Source organism: Artemia sp. Qi Xiang Cuo, chromosome 14, assembly GCF_049724085.1.
Source record: "Artemia sp. Qi Xiang Cuo chromosome 14, ASM4972408v1, whole genome shotgun sequence".
Taxonomy (NCBI): domain Eukaryota; kingdom Metazoa; phylum Arthropoda; class Branchiopoda; order Anostraca; family Artemiidae; genus Artemia; species Artemia sp. Qi Xiang Cuo.
Window position 1 is genome coordinate 32,912,053 of NC_142807.1, and position 17,453 is coordinate 32,929,505.

General features: G+C 34.5%; 2 protein-coding genes across 6 annotated transcripts in view; one reads left to right on the top strand and one right to left on the bottom strand.

Moving 5' to 3' along the window:
- LOC148944383 (protein FAM135A) overlaps positions 1–13,188 on the top strand; it is a 76,980-nt gene extending 63,792 nt beyond the window's left edge. For 3 of the 4 annotated variants that reach the window (XM_089100260.1, XM_089100261.1, XM_089100263.1), the window contains 4 exons: positions 912–1,116; positions 4,817–5,066; positions 9,689–9,916; positions 11,027–13,188. In XM_089100260.1, coding sequence (XP_088956386.1) covers positions 912–1,116; positions 4,817–5,066; positions 9,689–9,916; positions 11,027–11,232 — 889 coding nt within the window. In that variant the 3' untranslated portion in view covers positions 11,233–13,188. The remainder of the gene's footprint in view (positions 1–911; positions 1,117–4,816; positions 5,067–9,688; positions 9,917–11,026) is intronic. The other variant, XM_089100262.1, reaches the window with a different exon arrangement.
- Positions 13,189–13,327: 139 nt separating this feature from the next.
- Positions 13,328–17,453, bottom strand: part of PGAP3 (Per1-like protein PGAP3) — a 66,945-nt gene continuing 62,819 nt past the window's right edge. For both annotated transcript variants that reach the window (XM_089100266.1, XM_089100265.1), the window contains exon 8: positions 13,328–16,513. In XM_089100266.1, the coding sequence (XP_088956392.1) occupies positions 16,450–16,513 (64 nt within the window). In that variant the 3' untranslated portion in view covers positions 13,328–16,449. The remainder of the gene's footprint in view (positions 16,514–17,453) is intronic.

Consider the following 17,453-nt stretch of genomic DNA (forward strand, 5'->3'; position numbering starts at 1 on the left):
AAAGTGACTAGTGGGCCCCTCTAAATTTGTTGGGCAAATAGTTGCAATTAAAGTTTGTTGGGCAAATAGTTGCAATTAAAGTAGTCTGCCTTCAAGAAAGTCTAGACTGCTGGTGTTTGTTTGGTTGAGTTTCTAGCAGGTTTCAAGGTGTCAAAAGTCGGAAATTCCCAAACTATGAAATTTGAAGCCCGTTAGCACCTGGAGTGTAAATGTCTGTTCTCTTTCAGTCTAATATAAATCTCTAACTAATCAAATAAGGATTTTTCAAGTTCCAGCTTTATCTACCATGCTGTAATTTACCGCCCGTTGAATCAGTTGCTTTGCTAGGCCCTAAAGTGTCCATTGGTAGCCCGTGTTTATCCTTTCATTGTTTATCCATATATATCACGTAAAGTTTACTGACCGTTAAACAATTTTCCAGTCCTCTGAATTCTGAAAGACGACTCTCAAGAAAGATAAATTTCCTAGGCCATTCTTTAAACCTCACAGAATTAAACCAAACATAAATGTTTTGCCCCGCCTTGTAGCAGTTTGTGTAGGATTATTTGTAGTGAGAGTTCACTGCTGGTTTTTCATTTATTATTTTTTTGTTGCTATCTTTTTGATAAAGTGTTTTATTTGATGTATTTTTTGTTTTCTTTTGTTTCTACTGTTAGACCTTATATGAAATTGCCGATCTCTTAAAAAAAATTCATAGATGTGACATATCTTACAAAAAAAAGAATGTTAATCTATCGTGTGTGTTTTGATCTTCCTTTTTTTTACTTTCAATTTATGCCTCAAATATTTGCTTGGCTAATAATTTTTCAGGTTTTATGAAAGGACGACTTGAATAAATATATTCTTATCAGTAACTTTATATTTACTTGGTTTTTGGCTTTCAAAAGTATCTTCGAAATTTGATCTTTCAGTGACCTCCCCGGACACTCAAATTTTGGCCTACCATACTTTTCAGTCGCAGATGATCAAAGGCCACTTTCCCCCGATGGTCTGCATTTAGTTGTTTGTGTTCATGGTTTAGATGGCAACTCTTCAGATTTGCGTCTTGTACGTACTTATCTCGAACTTGCGCTACCAGGATCTAATCTTGAATTCTTGATGTCCGAAAGAAATCAGGTACAGTTTTTAGTTTAATAATAATTTTTCTTAGAAATTGTGGGTCCAGTGAATGTGATTAGTAGTCCACAGGTTTCAGTCGTAAAGATTTTACTCGGGAAGCAGAATTTTAACAGCCTAGGAATCGAGAAAACAGCCCAAGAAAAAGAGCCCTCAGGAATCGAGAAATTTGGCAGATTTTCTGCCCCTCTAAATTTTTTTTCTCTCCCATTTTTTGCAGTTCCTAATCCTCAGATATCTTCGTTTTTTTTTTTGTGTCCGTGATATTATAAAATAGAAAGAATAACGCTATGTTACCTATCTTATAACGTAGAAATCCTGCAGAGATTCGAGAAGTGAAAAGAAAATTAGTCAAAATAAATTGTCGCCTTGAATTCTCTGAAAACTAGCCAAGTCCGGGTGGGAGTTGCAACTGCTCCTGAATTACAAATCTCTCGATAAATAATCTGTAAAATTTAGGGCAAGAGTTGCAGCTAGGACATCTGATGACTAGGCTTTCCACTAAGTTCCGAAGTATTGGATTATTTGGATTACAAGCGTTAGAAGTTTATCCTTTCAAAGAGCAAAAGCTTTCCAAAGATTTTTTTTTTTTCTCAGTTTGAATGGGTATAATTCCTCAGCCATAGTTTAGTCACATCCGTGAGTATGAAAGTTGACTCAAGTCTAACCTCCTGGTTGTAGTCGTGCATGAACTTGCTTTATATAAAAATCAAACCGTTGTGTGGAACTAGTATAATCCTTTTGCCAGGAAATTGTTCATACATATTGCTAGAATTGAGAACATTTTCCAGGAATTTTAGCTGATCCATCCAGACTCAAAATTTATCGTAGGGGAAACACTAAAGAGGTTGCATCTATGGGACCAAGGTGACTAGGATTCACTTTGACGGGAACTAGGCGATTTTCTGCTTCGGCTGGCATCCTTGATTTCGCCAACAGAAGCTTCCCATAAAGCTCTGTCCTGTGGGATGGCTGTCCAGCGATCGTACCTTGTGCCACCTATCAAGAAAAGTATGATGAGACACCTATATTTAACAGGTGGAACAAAGTATGATTACTGGAGTGTATTTCAGGAGCAGGGATTCATCAAAATAGCTATTAAAAATTCAGATTAGATGGAAATTATATGAAAATGGCGATATTTGCGTCGCACAAATTCTCTCCCTCCTGTCTATGGGTCTGGGTTGAACTTGTTTAGGATTCCTGCTTTGATATACCAAGAGTTTTGCCAAACATTGCTTTATGTTTTTTTATTATTATAATTAAATCAGCATATAAATGAGCTTATTAAATAAGGGAAAAAATGGTTAAGTGGTTCTGACTTAGTCGGGAAAGCTTTTCCCGGATTTACGCTTCAAATTCATTTTTTGTATGCAGTAATTAAGTAAGTGGTATGTCAAACATCTCGTCACTTTGATATAATTTTTATCATGCGCAAAAATGAGGTTTAACTCGCCTGTAATCGATTGCGATTTTGTTTTCTATTTTATTCTGTTTTTTTTCAACATCTTCCTCGTGTTCCTTCCTACGGTGCCTTATTGTCCGATGCTACTTATTGTTCTATTGGTCCGATGCTACATGTTTGGACTGCACCGAAGCTCATTCATATCCTTTTAAAAGTGCGTTCATCTAAGCTATAAGCTCTGGAACTGCTTCAGCGATGTATATATAAATATATATTTTTATGTATTTGTTCTTTCTTTCTTATAGAAGAAAAATTGCTTCAGTTTATTAAAAAGTATAATAATAAGTGAGATTTCCAATGAAAATTCTGGAGTAGTTGGTAGGTTATTCCACTGTGGGCTCTCCGTCAATAGGGGGCCAAAAATATGCTACAATAGAATTGAGTCACGCAATATATTGTTCCTGAATGATACGGATCGGGTATCATTCCTCGATTCTAATAATGTTGAAACTGTCTGAATTGGGCCCTAAATTGCCAGAGATATAGCCAGGCTTACGCCAAAAGTGTTCCTTTCCTTTGTTTTTGTTTTTTTCAAGTAAATCTCGAGCATTGAAAGATTCAAGCTGATCAAAAATGGCATAAAATAAAAATAAACATATTGTTTATTCAACAAACTTAGATTCTGAACAACATTGCCGAGTAAGCTAAATTCTTCTAATACTGTTGGCTGAATAATGCATAGAATTTCTTGTAATACTTTTTTTTAACTTTTTTTTTTATTTATATATGTTTTATGGTTATAACATCCTCGTCTGGTAATGACCGTCTGAGGTATCACCAAAATAGTTTCTTTGGTTTTATTGGCAAGAAAAGGCAGTTGCGTGAAGATTGGAAACAGAGTAAAGAGTAAATACGGTTTCTTGCTTCTAAAATTTCTGCTTTTCAATTAATTTTGGAAAAAAAACTAAAATTCAAAATTAGAGAAATTGGAGCTAATAGTAGCAGCTATGCATAAATTTTTACTAGACGTAGTAAGCAATTTCGTTGCAAAATGTTACTGATGCACCTTTTTATTTTAATGGCTCCAAAAGCTGAGAATTTCTTCTTTCAAAGAGTTTTAGTTTTCGCCTTAAAACAAAAGACCTACTTTCTAAATCTTATTAAGTCTCATTTAGTACTCGAATATGACATTAAGGAATCTGACTAAGTATCTTGATGAAGGGCTGATACATCGTGAAAGGTGTATCTCTTTACAAATAATTTTGTGAATATTCATATATAAAAACATTTTTCTTTTTAATTTATTCTTGTTTTTGTTGGTTTTGTTATGTTTATGTTCTGTTTTTTTTTTTTGAGGCACGACGGCTTTTTTTGGGGGGGGGGACACATACATACATACATATGCTTGTTCAATAAGTTTTCTAGTGATATATGTAATATCTATATTAATGTGAAAGAGGATGGAACGAATGAAGTTAAAGGTTAGATTTATATTGACAAATGATCCTCTTTATCCTCTGTATCATTATTTATTGCTGGTTTTTAAAAGAAGAATAATCACAAACCCTTAAAAAGACATCGCATTTCAGTTGCCAATTTTTGTTAAACTGAATAATGGACGATATCGCACAGAACTGTGTCTTATCGAAAATACAGAATCCCTGTTATTAGACTAATAGATGCCAGGAAAAAGTATTTCCAAAAAGAGGTCTAAAAATAACTGCTAGATGGAAAAACACGATGGATTCTAAAAAATGAGGTATTTTGCGGAAATTGTGGAAACTTGTGCCTAGGATAATATTGTATTTTAATATTGACGCCAAACAGTTGTAGTTTTTTCCCATATTATTTCTATTTTAATACTGACGCAAAACAATTGTAGTTTTTTTTTCAAGTTATTTCCCTTTCGACTACGACTGGGCCAGTTTGGAATGCATCTGATATGACCCAGTGGGATAAAAAGTCGACAGAATAATAATGGAACTCTTTATACGCACCTACATGTGTCTTTCTCATGCAAGGTAAAATTTTTGTGGATGGTGGGGGGGGGGACTTCGAAGTGTAATTTTTTATTGGCTTAAAGCCGTGGAAGAAAGATAACCTAGTTTATTCTTTATTTGCGTAGTTTATTTTCTGTACGGGAGCTGGTTTGCGTTTCGACCAATTTATAGTATTCGTTTTTGTGTTTCCTATTGTTATTAACAACATTATAATTCATCCTTCTTTTCTCGTCCTTCTACAATTTATACAAATCCTTCTTTTTTCAAGTTTACCTTTACTTCTTTGACGTTTTAGGGTGGTACCTTTGCCAGTTTTGAAATGATGACGGACAGGCTCGTTTCTGAGATCTTATACCATATAGAGGCTTATTCTCTTAATCCAAAAAGAATAAGTTTTATTGGTCATTCATTGGGAGCTGTGCTTATTCGTTCAGCCATTACTCGTAGCCAAATGAAACATTTGTGGCCAAGATTCCATACATATCTTTCACTCTCTGGACCTCATTTAGGAACTTTATATAATAGCAGTGGTTTAGTTAATGCAGGTAAATCCTTGAATAATTAATTAATTTTTTCTATAATTTCCGGAAATTCTTTCAGCCACAATAAAGAAGACCAAAGGGCGTGTTTTTTTTTTTTTTTTTTTTTTTTGTAGGAAAATAGAAAAGACTATTTTAAGCTTCTCGTAGAAGCATTGTTTCCTGGATCATCTATGCTCATCTGAAATATTTCAAAACTACAGCACGCAGCTGAATAATGTGGCTTCAGTTTAATTCATTTTAATTCAGTTTAGTTCAGTGTTCCTACCATGTCGATTAGCTTTTCTTTCAATTGGCAAAAGATAAACACATACTTTTGTTGCCCTTCAGTTCGTTCTGTTACCACTACCTCTTTTGAAGTAAATATGTTTCTCTAATGGTATCCAGTATGGACTTAAAGACCGACTGTGAACTAAAATACTCCGAGAAATATAAAAAGTAATTCGTAGAACAACTGTGAGATGCATCCTTTTGTCTTAATTAAGATGTGTCCAAGGATTAATTCAAACTAGTGATGAGAATGGCAATATAACTGTCGAAATATTAGGGCATGCTTAGTGCCTGTAGCTGCAGTCATGTTTAACAAAAAATTACTTCTTTTTCTCAAATTTGATAAATTAAATAGAAGAAAATGGTTTGACCAGCAAACTAGAATGCAAGAATTTTGAGTTGAAAGTTCTATTTCCCTTTTTAAAAGTTGAAAGTAACTATATTAAAGGAAGATGCATTTTGTCACCCACACACACACAAAAAAAAGACAGCATGTTTCTGATTGTCTTACATCTGTGTTACAACATACTAGATGATAAAGCACAAATGGATTTTGAAACATTTTAAACTTGTAAATACACAATAGTGTTCACGGGAACAAAGCGCAGGAGCAAGGAGCAAAAATTGATAAACATAGATGAACGATGGAGCAAATGAACGGAAGTACGAAGGTTCCTTTCGGCTTTTTAACAAAAGCGGAAAGAGAAACGAACACATGACCAAAAACGGGAACAAAAAAAGATGAAAACGGAGAAAAAGATTGATGCAAAAGGGTTGAAAAGAAGAAAGTGGGTAAAGGAAGAATATTATCAATATACGTATACAGATAACCAAATACTCCGACTGTAATTGTACTAAAGCAAACAGTTCGTTATAACGAACTGTAGGTAAGTAGTGATGCGGCTCCATAGTAACCGAAACTTTAAAAAACGGAATTTGGTATCAACAGATGCATCAAAAGAATTGGCTTATTATGCTGATTCCAGATGTAAAAAATAAGTTCGTGTTACCCATCAAAAGATACGAACTTGGAAAAATTTGCCTTATTTTTTAAAAAGGGCAGAAACACCCCTTAAAAGCGAAAGAATCTTAATGCAACTCACAACATCAGATTCAGCGTATCAGAGAACCCTACTGTAGATGTTCAAAGTTTCTATCTACAAAAATGTGGAGTTTTGTATTTTTTGCCAGAAGAAAGATCATGGATGCGTGTTTACTTTTTTCCCCAGGGGTATTCGTATCGATCCAGTCGTCCTTGAAAACCGGCAGAGGGCTCTTTCAAACGTAAATAAAAATTCTAGTGCCCTTTTTAAGTGACCAAAAAGATTGGAGGGCAGCTAGCGCCCACCCTCCCCCAAAGTTGCCTGATCAAAATTACAAAATTGAGATGACCATTTTGTTCAGCATATTTCAAAGGTCCAGTAAATCTGCTTTTGGTGATGATATGTCCCTTTATAGCTCCTGGGGAAAGGGTTATAAACGATGTCGAGCGTTTTTTCAGTCATGGTTTTGTGGCTTTTATATGATTATGTGAAGAACCTGTCTTTGGTAAGGCTGACTATGGTAATTCTTTAACTAATGCTGTTTTTCCTACTATGCCAAGAAATCACGATTAACCGCAAAAATTTGAACGATTTGAGGTAGGATTTTTTTTTTTGGATTCTTAGGGTGGGATTTTGCAGGAGAGGGGATCTTCCAAGAGAAGAGTTTTTCATAGGAGGGAAATTTTGTGGGGGAACTTTCCAGGAGACATTTTAAACCAGGGGGAGGGATTATCTGGTATTATTTTAAAAACGGTCACAAGCTAAATGAAAAAAATTAACTAGAACTGAGGAGCGTCATTAAAACTTAAAACAAACGGAAATTATTTCGTAAATGAAAGGGGTCGCCCCCTCCTCAATACCTCGCTCTTTACTTACGTCAAAGCTCAACTTAGCTTCACAAGAAACAGCTGTACAATAAACGAGCGGTGCAGCTGCTCAAATAACTCGTTTATTGTACAGCTATTTGTTTCGAACTTTACATCGTTTGAGTAGAGCCATTCAAAACGAAGCAAGAAAAAAGTTAACCGCTGGAGTTGTTCCGATCCATGACAATGCTCGTCCACACACTTGCTTGTGCAACTCAATGGCTTCTCGAACAATTTCAATGGAACATTTTTGATCATCCGCCGTATGCTCCTGACTTAGCACCCACCGACTTTTATCTTTTCCCTGAACTGAATACGTGGCTAGGAGGGAAGCACTCAAACCAATGTCAGGGATCATTTGAATTCATTGGCGGCAACATTCTTTGAAGACGGTATAGGTAAGCTTGTCCACAGATATGACAAGTGTCTCAATCTTTTCGGTGATTATGTCGAAAAGTAACCGTATCTTTTGGTAATAAAATTGTTGTCTTATGTGACATTGTCTTTTATTTATAGCCTATTGGACGTTAAAAAAAACCTCGTAACACGTGTCTTAGTTCTAGTAGAGCTAGTTGCCATGTTGGATATTTATGCAACGATAATTTGAGTTATGCGGACGACTTTGTTGTCTTAGCTTCTAGTCCCACTACGCTTAAATCTGTCCTTTGTGAAGTCCTTTACCTTGGCTTTATTATTAATGATGATTTGTTTGATGATGCTTATATATACCATACTTTGTGGTCGCTTTATCACTTTATTTCAGAAGCAATCTTTTCTTGTTCGGTTTGAGCCTTGCTCAATTGATGTAACAAAAGGATTATTTTTTGTTTTATTATACCAATATTCTTGGATTGTGTCTTGCTTTGCAATCACACTTGGAATGAATTATACTAATCATATTCTTTTGAGTTTTTACTTACATTCATTTCATGGTCTCCATTTCCGCTCTTGTACTTCCACGCACTGAAGATTTACTTCTTCTTATAACTAGTTAGTGTCTGCGTCCTGCACTCCAGTGCTAATCCCGCTAATTTGATCTGGTTCCATTTTGCAAAGCCCCACAATCGCTTTGATTATGGAGAAGCTTTATCTGTTTTTATTTTCTGTCTTCTTTTTTTTATAGGCGCTCTTGACTGGATTAAATTTTGTTTTCTGTCGTGTATATTACGTGATTTCATTCCTTCTTAAGTTCGACCCTGTTTATTATAAAATTTAATTCGTACATTCGTACCACAGTAGCAATCAACTAACAAAATAAAACTAAAATCGATTGAATGATATTTTTTTGCGTTTGGAATAATACTGTTGGGGAAATAAAAATGGAACAAAAATAAAATAGAAAAATCCCTACTCCTCTTTCTTGCATACCGGACCCATTCCAACTCAATAATCAAAATCACTTACTCGAATTTCCTTTAGCAAAATATTCATCTATTCAATGGGAGATGCAATTAGGATCTATCTTACTCACTAAAGATAAACAAATAAATAAATAGAAATGTAACAATAATAAAAGAAATCAGAACTATAAGAAAAAAATGTTAGTCAAATTTCTTTCGCAAGAAATTTCTTTAAATCTGTCTTACATAGTGCTAACTTCTTAGTGTTAACTGTGCCAGCTTCATTAAAATTAATTTGATGTTCAAATCGATTTGGAAACCCGTTGAACCTTCAAAACTAACCAAAAACATTGTTGGCTTATACAGATAGATAGATATACCAAAAATTTTCTATCTGTAAAAGAACAAATTATAGCTCACTGAGCTTTGAAGCACAATAAAAAAGTAGTAAATTTAATAGGTTTCAGTAAGTGCTTCTGAATGCAATTTAATAGTTGCAATAAACTGATTTACTGCAGGTTTACTCTGGTCTGATGGGACTAAATTCTTTTGGTTATCTTGTCACTGGTTGATTTTGTTTGGTGCCTATTGGCTGAAGCAATTGATATGCAAATGAAAATGTAGATTGTCAAGAAAAAAAATGTGTTATTTGCCAAAAGTTGCCTATGATGCAGTTTGTTTTTAATCATTGCGCAAGCTTCTATTTTATACAACTGAGACCAAGAACGGTTTTCCACTGTCGCGTAATTTTTTCTCCTTCATGATTTATATATGCATTTTTGTTTAGTTATTATTTAATAACTTTAATAACTAATAAATTATTTTATATGTCGAAGTATCAGTTTAGGACACAAAATGAAGTTTATTACCTTTGACTTCATTAGAGTTATTTATTTTTGCTCTATCTCTTGTTTATATGTCCTATCTCTTAATTTATGTGTTCTCTTTCGCTAAATCCTTGTTCAAAAAGTCTTGAGGCCTCACCATAGATTCTTGTATCGGACCCCGCAACTGTTGTAGACAGCCTTCAATATACCAGCAAATACCAATGTAATAAGTACAAAATAGACTGAAATGCAAAACACACCACTATTTTGTTAATTTTTAAGGTATGTGGTTGATGCAGCGCTTGAAAAAGTCTGGCTCTCTATATCAGCTATCTATGAAAGACTCGGAAGATATACGCCAGACATTCCTTTTTAAGTTGGCTAGAAGTAGTCAGCTCCATCTTTTCAAGAATGTCGTTCTATGCGGTTCAGCTCAAGACCGGTATGTCCCACTTCATTCTGCAAGGATTGAACTCTGTAAAGCCGCTGTACGTGACGTTTCTATAGTTGGTAAGCGCTGCTTTATTGACTTTTTTTCTATTTGCTTCAATTTTAGTTTTTCTTCTCTTTTTTTTCGTATCTTAACTCTTAGAATATAAATAAAAATCTAGACTATGTAATTATTCGTTATTTTCAGGTTTATTTTGTTTATTTTGTTCCAGATATAGTATTTATCTCTGTTCGTTTCAAGTTCTAACGTCAATTAGAACTTTCTTTACTTTCTTTTTACAAAATCTTTGTTTTCATTTGATTCTTTATTTGTTTAATATAACTTCTGCTTTAATATAATATTCAAGGTTATTCTTAATCTAAGTGGGAGGAGGGGCTATTGCCAAATTAATCCTGTGCTCTATCCTCTAAACTTTGTGTTTGTATAGCAATATTTCGAAAAAAATAATCTTCGTAAAAAGCGTATCGCTTAAAAACCTGTCTACAGGTATGACGGTCTGAAATGCCAAAAATGATTGTTCATGTTATGATCTTTAGGTTCTTTAAATGGAAAGGGCTCTTCAGACAAATCTTTTTCGAGGCCATTTATGTGGCCGTCAAGATAAAATAGTTCCGCCATTCCCGTTCTAGCTTTTTTTTTGAAAAGAAAAGCAAAAAAAAATCATCCGAAAGTTTTTGCACCTGTTTCTTGGATATTTGACTTGTGAGTCTGTTTACAGATTAATATAATCGGAACTCAGGACTGCAAAGCTCATTAAAATAGCTGAAAGTATCATCCCAACGCAGAAGAAACCCAACATTTTTCTGCGCATTCTAGAACCAAGTTCTAGTCTCAAAAGCTAACATTTGCCACCATCATTCTATTAATTTCTAACTGAAATCGTTCAATACTCGTATACTGTGAGGAATGGGTTTTGATCTTAGATGGCCGATATCTCGAAAGTCAGTGTTCAGAAACACAATATTGAACTCTAGGGGTGCTATAAAAAGCTCTTTTCCACAGTCAGTATTTTGCCACTTCTTTTCTTAATGTTTTTCCATTCCTTTTGGTCTGATATGGGAGGCTAAAGCGCTGTACGTAGCTAAAGCAAAAATTTAATTTGCAGAAGTGATATATAACCCTTTCACTATTGATTCAATTTTCTTTTCTATGATAACATTTTCTCGTAGGTTTGGCGTATCAGGATATGGTGCGAAGCATAATTCAGCCAATCATTGACCGTCCAGAAGTAAACCTTGTGAGGTATGATATTCATCATAGTTTGCCAAATGGTACAAACACCATAATTGGAAGAGCTGCTCATATTGCAGTTCTTGATTCAGAACTTTTTTTGGAAAAGTTCTTTCTTGTTTCTGGTGCAAAATATTTTCAGTGATTTTTTTTTTTGTCGTCTACGCTAGTAATTTGATAATCGTGTTTGATCTGAGTTTATTTTTTAAAATTTGTTTTCTAGTTAGATCTGACTTTCCAAAGATCTTATTTCTTATTGCTCTATGGTTTCACAAGATGTTTTAATAGGCGTATATCTCATTTTCTCATGACTAGTTTAGTTAGTGTAAGATAAATTCTAAGACTTACGCAAGTTATAAATAATATATAAAAACAAAAAGTAGTGAAGGACGAAAACCAACAAGGTATATTTATTAGCCAGTAAAGAAAAAATTGAGAAAGAAAAAGCAAATAATTTGACAAGTACGTCCGTAAAACTAAGTGCTAAAGAACATAAAAAACACAAAACAGTGCTAAAGAATATTCAAAGAAAAATAAATAATATATCAATCCTTAAATGTAAACCAGAAACAGAAAAATACAATAAAAAGCTAAATAAAAAAAAAGTTAAAATAAGACGTAGGTTGAGCCACTGTTACAGCAATCCGTCACTTTTCTATTTATTTTTTTCCTTTTATCTCTATTTCTACCTCTTCTCTTTCAATACATAATTGATAGGTTGATATAAAACAATTGTGTATATTATTTGATACATGTGTGTATGTAGTGGTAGAAATTGTTTCATAATAAAAATAGGGGAGAGTTGTCATTCTTTTTTTTTCCGGATAATATAATAATAATTTATTTTTAACCCACATCATATACAAAAATTTTAATTGTAGAGTATAAAGAAAAAAGTAGATAATACACTACATACATGAGTACACAAAACTTAAAAACTTCACAAGAGCAGAGTAACCAAAGAAAAGAAAAACGTTCAAGATACAAAAAAAAAACTAAAAAAAAATAAGGCGGCCACATCCTTGGTTTTGCCTCTGGTTGAGGTATCATTAGTTTAAAGTTGTAAAAAAAAAGCCAGAAAAAACACCATCCAGTACTGAATACTCAAACTCTGGGTTTCAAGATTGAAATGCATCATGTTATTTCTTTTATGAGCGAGAGAAATTTATTACTTAATGTTTGAATTCCTTTGAAGTATCCGTATATAAAGACAATATTGCAAATAAGAGGTATTATTTGGAGTCCTCACGACATTACCTAGTTGCTTTTGTTTAACATCTGAATTTCAGATGCCTGGTGAGGCGAAAAAACGCCTTGCCTTGATTTTAATCTGAACTTAACCTGGTTGAATCTTTGATCTCAAATTTTTGTTTTAGGTCTTTAACAGATAGACAGCAGTAACTTTGTATTTATCCAGTTATTCTACCTCTTGTATTTGAGGCTACAGCATGGCAATCCACAGTCAAAAGAGATTATATAGAAAAAGGAGCTTTGAGTAATTGTAGTTATGAGTTACTGGACGCGGAAATAAAAAATGACCGAATGTATTGGGTTCTGTGTCAGCAAAAAGTAAAAATAGACATCTAGTGGGTTTTTAAAGCTTAGACAGCTTATATAACTTGTAGACTTGAACTCAAAACCCTTGAAAAGACATATAATGTGTTATGATTATGGACCATCGGATATTGTCCTTTGGAAATAGCTACCGTGTACCCCTGCCCCCAAAATAAAATTTTATATGTCTCTGACCGCACTTTTTAGAATTAAGTAGAATTGTTAGTACACCCAAAGATAATAAGAGGTGGAATGAAGAAGCGGGATCTAATGGCACTGCCAGCTTCTAATGGAACTACCAGCTTTTTTCTATTTATATGCTCTATTTTCTTTATCTCTTTGATTAGGTTCAGTGCTTTTGAAAAGGGACTGCTAACAATCATTTATCGTAGCTAGGACCCGTATCTCAGTTTGTTTTATTTACTGCTGTTTTGAACAATCGTGACTCGGACAATTTTGTTAGCCGTCCCGTGATTTTTTTTTTAACATTGTGTGATTAATTATTACTTATGTGTTTGTTAAATAAAACCAAAGTTATTAATAGAAATCTGCATATATTTGAACATGTTGGTTTTAAGCAAGGCTAAAAGGGCTTAACAAGGGCTAAAAGTGATCGGAGACCTTTCAGTCCCTGTAAGCTAGCATTTACGAATCATTGAAATAAGAAAACAAGCTTTTAATGAAATTTCTAAACCCTTTGTAGTCCTACTAGTTGCAGCAATATCCTTGAAAATTTAATCAGAAACTTACACTGCAGAAATGAGGTTAAAAGTACCTCATAAAATAATGAAACATCTGTGGTCGTCGTGATGACTTTTGGATCGCATTAAATGTATACTTTCTTGGAAATAATCTTGTACATTCAAAGTTTGAAATAATGGATTGTATTATAAATGATAAAAAAAAAGCGGTGAAGTATTTGGTGCTTCAAGATATTTCAGAGAAGTTAAAGTTAAAAAACTTGATATTGGTTTAGAAGTTTTTTCTTTAAGTGTTGATAGTGAGAGATCAATTCTGCTCTGGATTCTTTTAAGAGGAGGGGGGGGGGGGGCCTTCCAAATGGTAGTTTTCTCATGTTTGGACAGATCTTGAATAGTACTTAAGAAAGAAAATAATTCTTTGCAGTTATGTTACGTTGATAATGCAAAAAAATGTAGCATAAATTCAAAGAATGATGATTACGCAAAAGCTATGGTTCCTGTGGTGATGCTTCGTATTTATTTATAAGTCAGCGCTGTTGCGTTGATTTTAAAGGGCGATGCCCCCACTTTTGTATAGAATAGATGGTCGCAAAAACATCGTAGGGAATCTTTCAGATGGAAATTGAAAGTTTCAGCGGTCTATTTAAGAGTCAGAAGTAAAAAGTTACCATGGGGGCCCTTGTGCCCTGAGTCAGGTTTATGAGTCTTCTCATAGTAATAGGAGAACAGCCCCCCTCCCCTCCTTAAACTTTCAGTACCCCTTCATTCCACATGACAGAGTATCAAAATTTTGTGATAGCAATTGGCTCAAACAGGTCCGAAGGCCAGAATACTGTAGCTCTATGGAGTACACAGTCCATGCAGCCATAGGGGAAGTGCCTGAAATTGCCCAAATGGACCATTCTTAGCGGATACATTTTAGCAGAAAAAAAAAACATTACAAAAAAGCATTAGCGGATACATTTTAGCAGAAATGGACATGGTGCACGTATTAGAAGAAGAATTATGGAATGGATTAAAACAAAAAATTAGGATAAAGGTTATTTTACACCTTGTTTAAACTGAAAATCATAAATAATTTCTACGACCACACTGGTTATGAATGACCAAATTAAGAAAAAAAAGTGAAGAAAAAAAAACGAGGATGACACCAGCCAGGGAAAAAATTCTTCCTATTAAAAAACGTCATATGTAAGGGCCTAAACAGAGCTTTTTCTACGGCGAAAGGGATAAAACTATCGCCATTTTGGGTAGTTGTGTCTATAAAATGCCTTCTTGTGGTTGCTTCATTATTTGGGGGACGCTCCAATAAATAGGAGAGGTTATCGGAACACAAATCACCAATAGACAAAGCAATCAAGTTGCGCCAAAGGCCTGAGCGTTTTGACTCTGCCTGGGCTCAAGACGTCTATGATAACCCTCGCTATTTCATTTTATTTGATAATACTTCCATTATTGCCCCTGTTAAAGATCTGATGGAATTTGTCAGGGAGGCAGTTGGAATTAAGAAACATATACACAAAAAAGTCATCCTTAGCAAAGATAGTGGCGAAACTTATCTAAGCCCCATTTATAACCAACTTATAAGTTCGGATCCTTCATATAATTTGTATTCACAAACTGCTATTTCGCAACTGATTTCTGATAATGCTGTACCTGGTAAGTGATTAGCGTTCAATAAAGCTTTACACAAAAATGAGGCGAAAACAAGCCAAGTCCAATCTTTGAACTGACTTGGTGATAAAACGAGCTAAGTCCTAACTTGATACAAGACGAAAATAAGCTAAATTCAAAGCTGTGGAATTCCTGTGGCGTGATTCAAAAACAAGGAAATTATTGATTCAGTGCGAACAGAACAGAGCAGGTGAATATATATAAAAAAAACTGATCATTTTTTTTTTAACTGAACAAAAACAAGTAGCCCAAAAACAGATATGACAAAAGGGAACATCATAGTGCCCATGCTATATTTGGAGATGGAAGGGTTTGCGGTAGATACCTTAAAAGGCCTTCTTTGACCGGAATTAATTGCATATTTTTACATCCTAGTACAGAAACTTGTTTTACTAATCATGAAATTTAAATTTTATTCCCACCTTGTAAAAAGCGATGTCTCTGCCATCTTTTTTTTCTCTTCATTGCCACTTTGCATAGAGGCGTCGTTGAAAAACTTACTACTACTAGTTTTTCTAATAACTCTATATCCCTAAACTGCCGGATCCCAACACAGCTGTACATGTTCCTCCTCCACTATAAATCTATTCAAAGCTTCACTCCTTACCCCCCTCCCTATGAAGCTCCAGTTTCTTTGTGGAGGGCGGCTATTTGATAGGAAACTGGAAGTTCTAATGGACATTTTTTAGGGCCACAAGTCGGGTACGCAGGCAATTTAAAGGCGGAATAAGGAATGGAATGTTCGCAAAATAGACCTGCAGTCTGTCTCATTTACTTGTATTTTTGGCAATATACTCGCCAGTTTCTTAACATGAGCAATACGAGCGTCTCGCGTACAAGTCTTACATTTTTTAAACTTTAGCATTATGCCACTTGATTGAAACTAAACAAAAGTTTGTCAAGAAGGAGGCGAGGGGAGGGTGCATGTTTTGAGAACACATAACAAGACGCAATACATGAACAAAATTAAATAAAATCTCAGAATATATCCAACAATCATAACATTTTACAGGGACACAGGCCTGAAATCCCCTTCTCCCCCACATTTGCGTGAAGGCCTCGTACGACTGCTCTCTAAAAAAGCAAATATTTTTATGTAAAAAGCATTGAAACATTTTACAAGTCAAATTGACTTAGTCATGCAGAAGTAAGAACCGAGAAGATTTTTACATTCACCCCCTCCTCCCCCCCCCCCCCCAAAAAAAAATCATCAGAACATGGAAATCAAAACCAGCATTGCATCCTCTTTTTAAATTTTCTTCAGTACTTGTTCTATGGAGTCAATAAATTTAGTCTCTGACAGCTCTTATTGCTTGAGTATGGAATGATTCAGTCTAGATTTCTTGTCCGTCGAAATGACTGAAATATTTTGTTGAATTGTTTTCTCTCTAAGAACTAAGAATGGCCATCTATATCTTACAAAATATTGATGATCATGGCAGCTTAGTGGCACAAACCATCTTATTATGAAGGTAGTGAGTGTCATCAATCAAGAACCTAGAAGACAAAATCCACGTCACAAAAGCAGAGCTCACCATAATGCCAATGTTTAATTTCAAATTTTCTTGAGTGTATATTTAAGTGTCTGAACATCAGTGCAGAGAAACATGAATATATGAAAGTAAAGTGTTGATTACCGCAAGCAACGGCCCTGAGACCGCTGTTGGTATAGAAAATGACTTTTTAGCTGTTTAAGAAAAATATGAGGGGAGCTAGTAGCCTGCTCCACGCTGGACGGTCTAAAATAACTTTCCATAGTTTTGCTGATGATACACATTTTATTGTTGCCGCAAAGACAGAAGCTGATCTGTAAATTATTATCAAGCTGAAAGCACAACAAATAGAATGGCTGATGTATGTAAATCGACTGTTAATTAATGCTAGTGAGTTTATCGTTTCTGAACATCTAACTACTATACATGGCTAATGAGTGTAATGAGAGTAATGAGACATATACAAAGAGAATCGCTGCAATTGTACGTGATTGAGTTGTATAGAGCCGTTGTATGTCAAAGTATCAACTATTGACTAAACCTTGCCAACATTGACTAAAATCACAGGCCAGGCTATATTGAGTCCATGGAAATTTCAGCTAGAGAATTGGAACACTTAATTCTGGCAAAATTAAATTAATAATTTTATGACGTTAAGTTATTTTACACTGGGTATTTAGGGCTAGAGTATTATTTCAGTTTAAAGCTGAACCCAAATAAGATACAGGATGCAATCCATGTTCAGGAAAACTGTCTACTTTTCCGATATAGTACAGAAGGAGAAAGAGTCAATTTCAGACACAAACATTACATTTTGGAATATTTGTCTTTTTTCCAATGCATTTTTAAGCAGTTTCCTTTTTAATTGTTGCTTGTGTTTTTATTTTCTTTTTTTGTTCAGTTTACTTGGTCGTCTTTTGATGACTTTATTAGGCTTATACTGG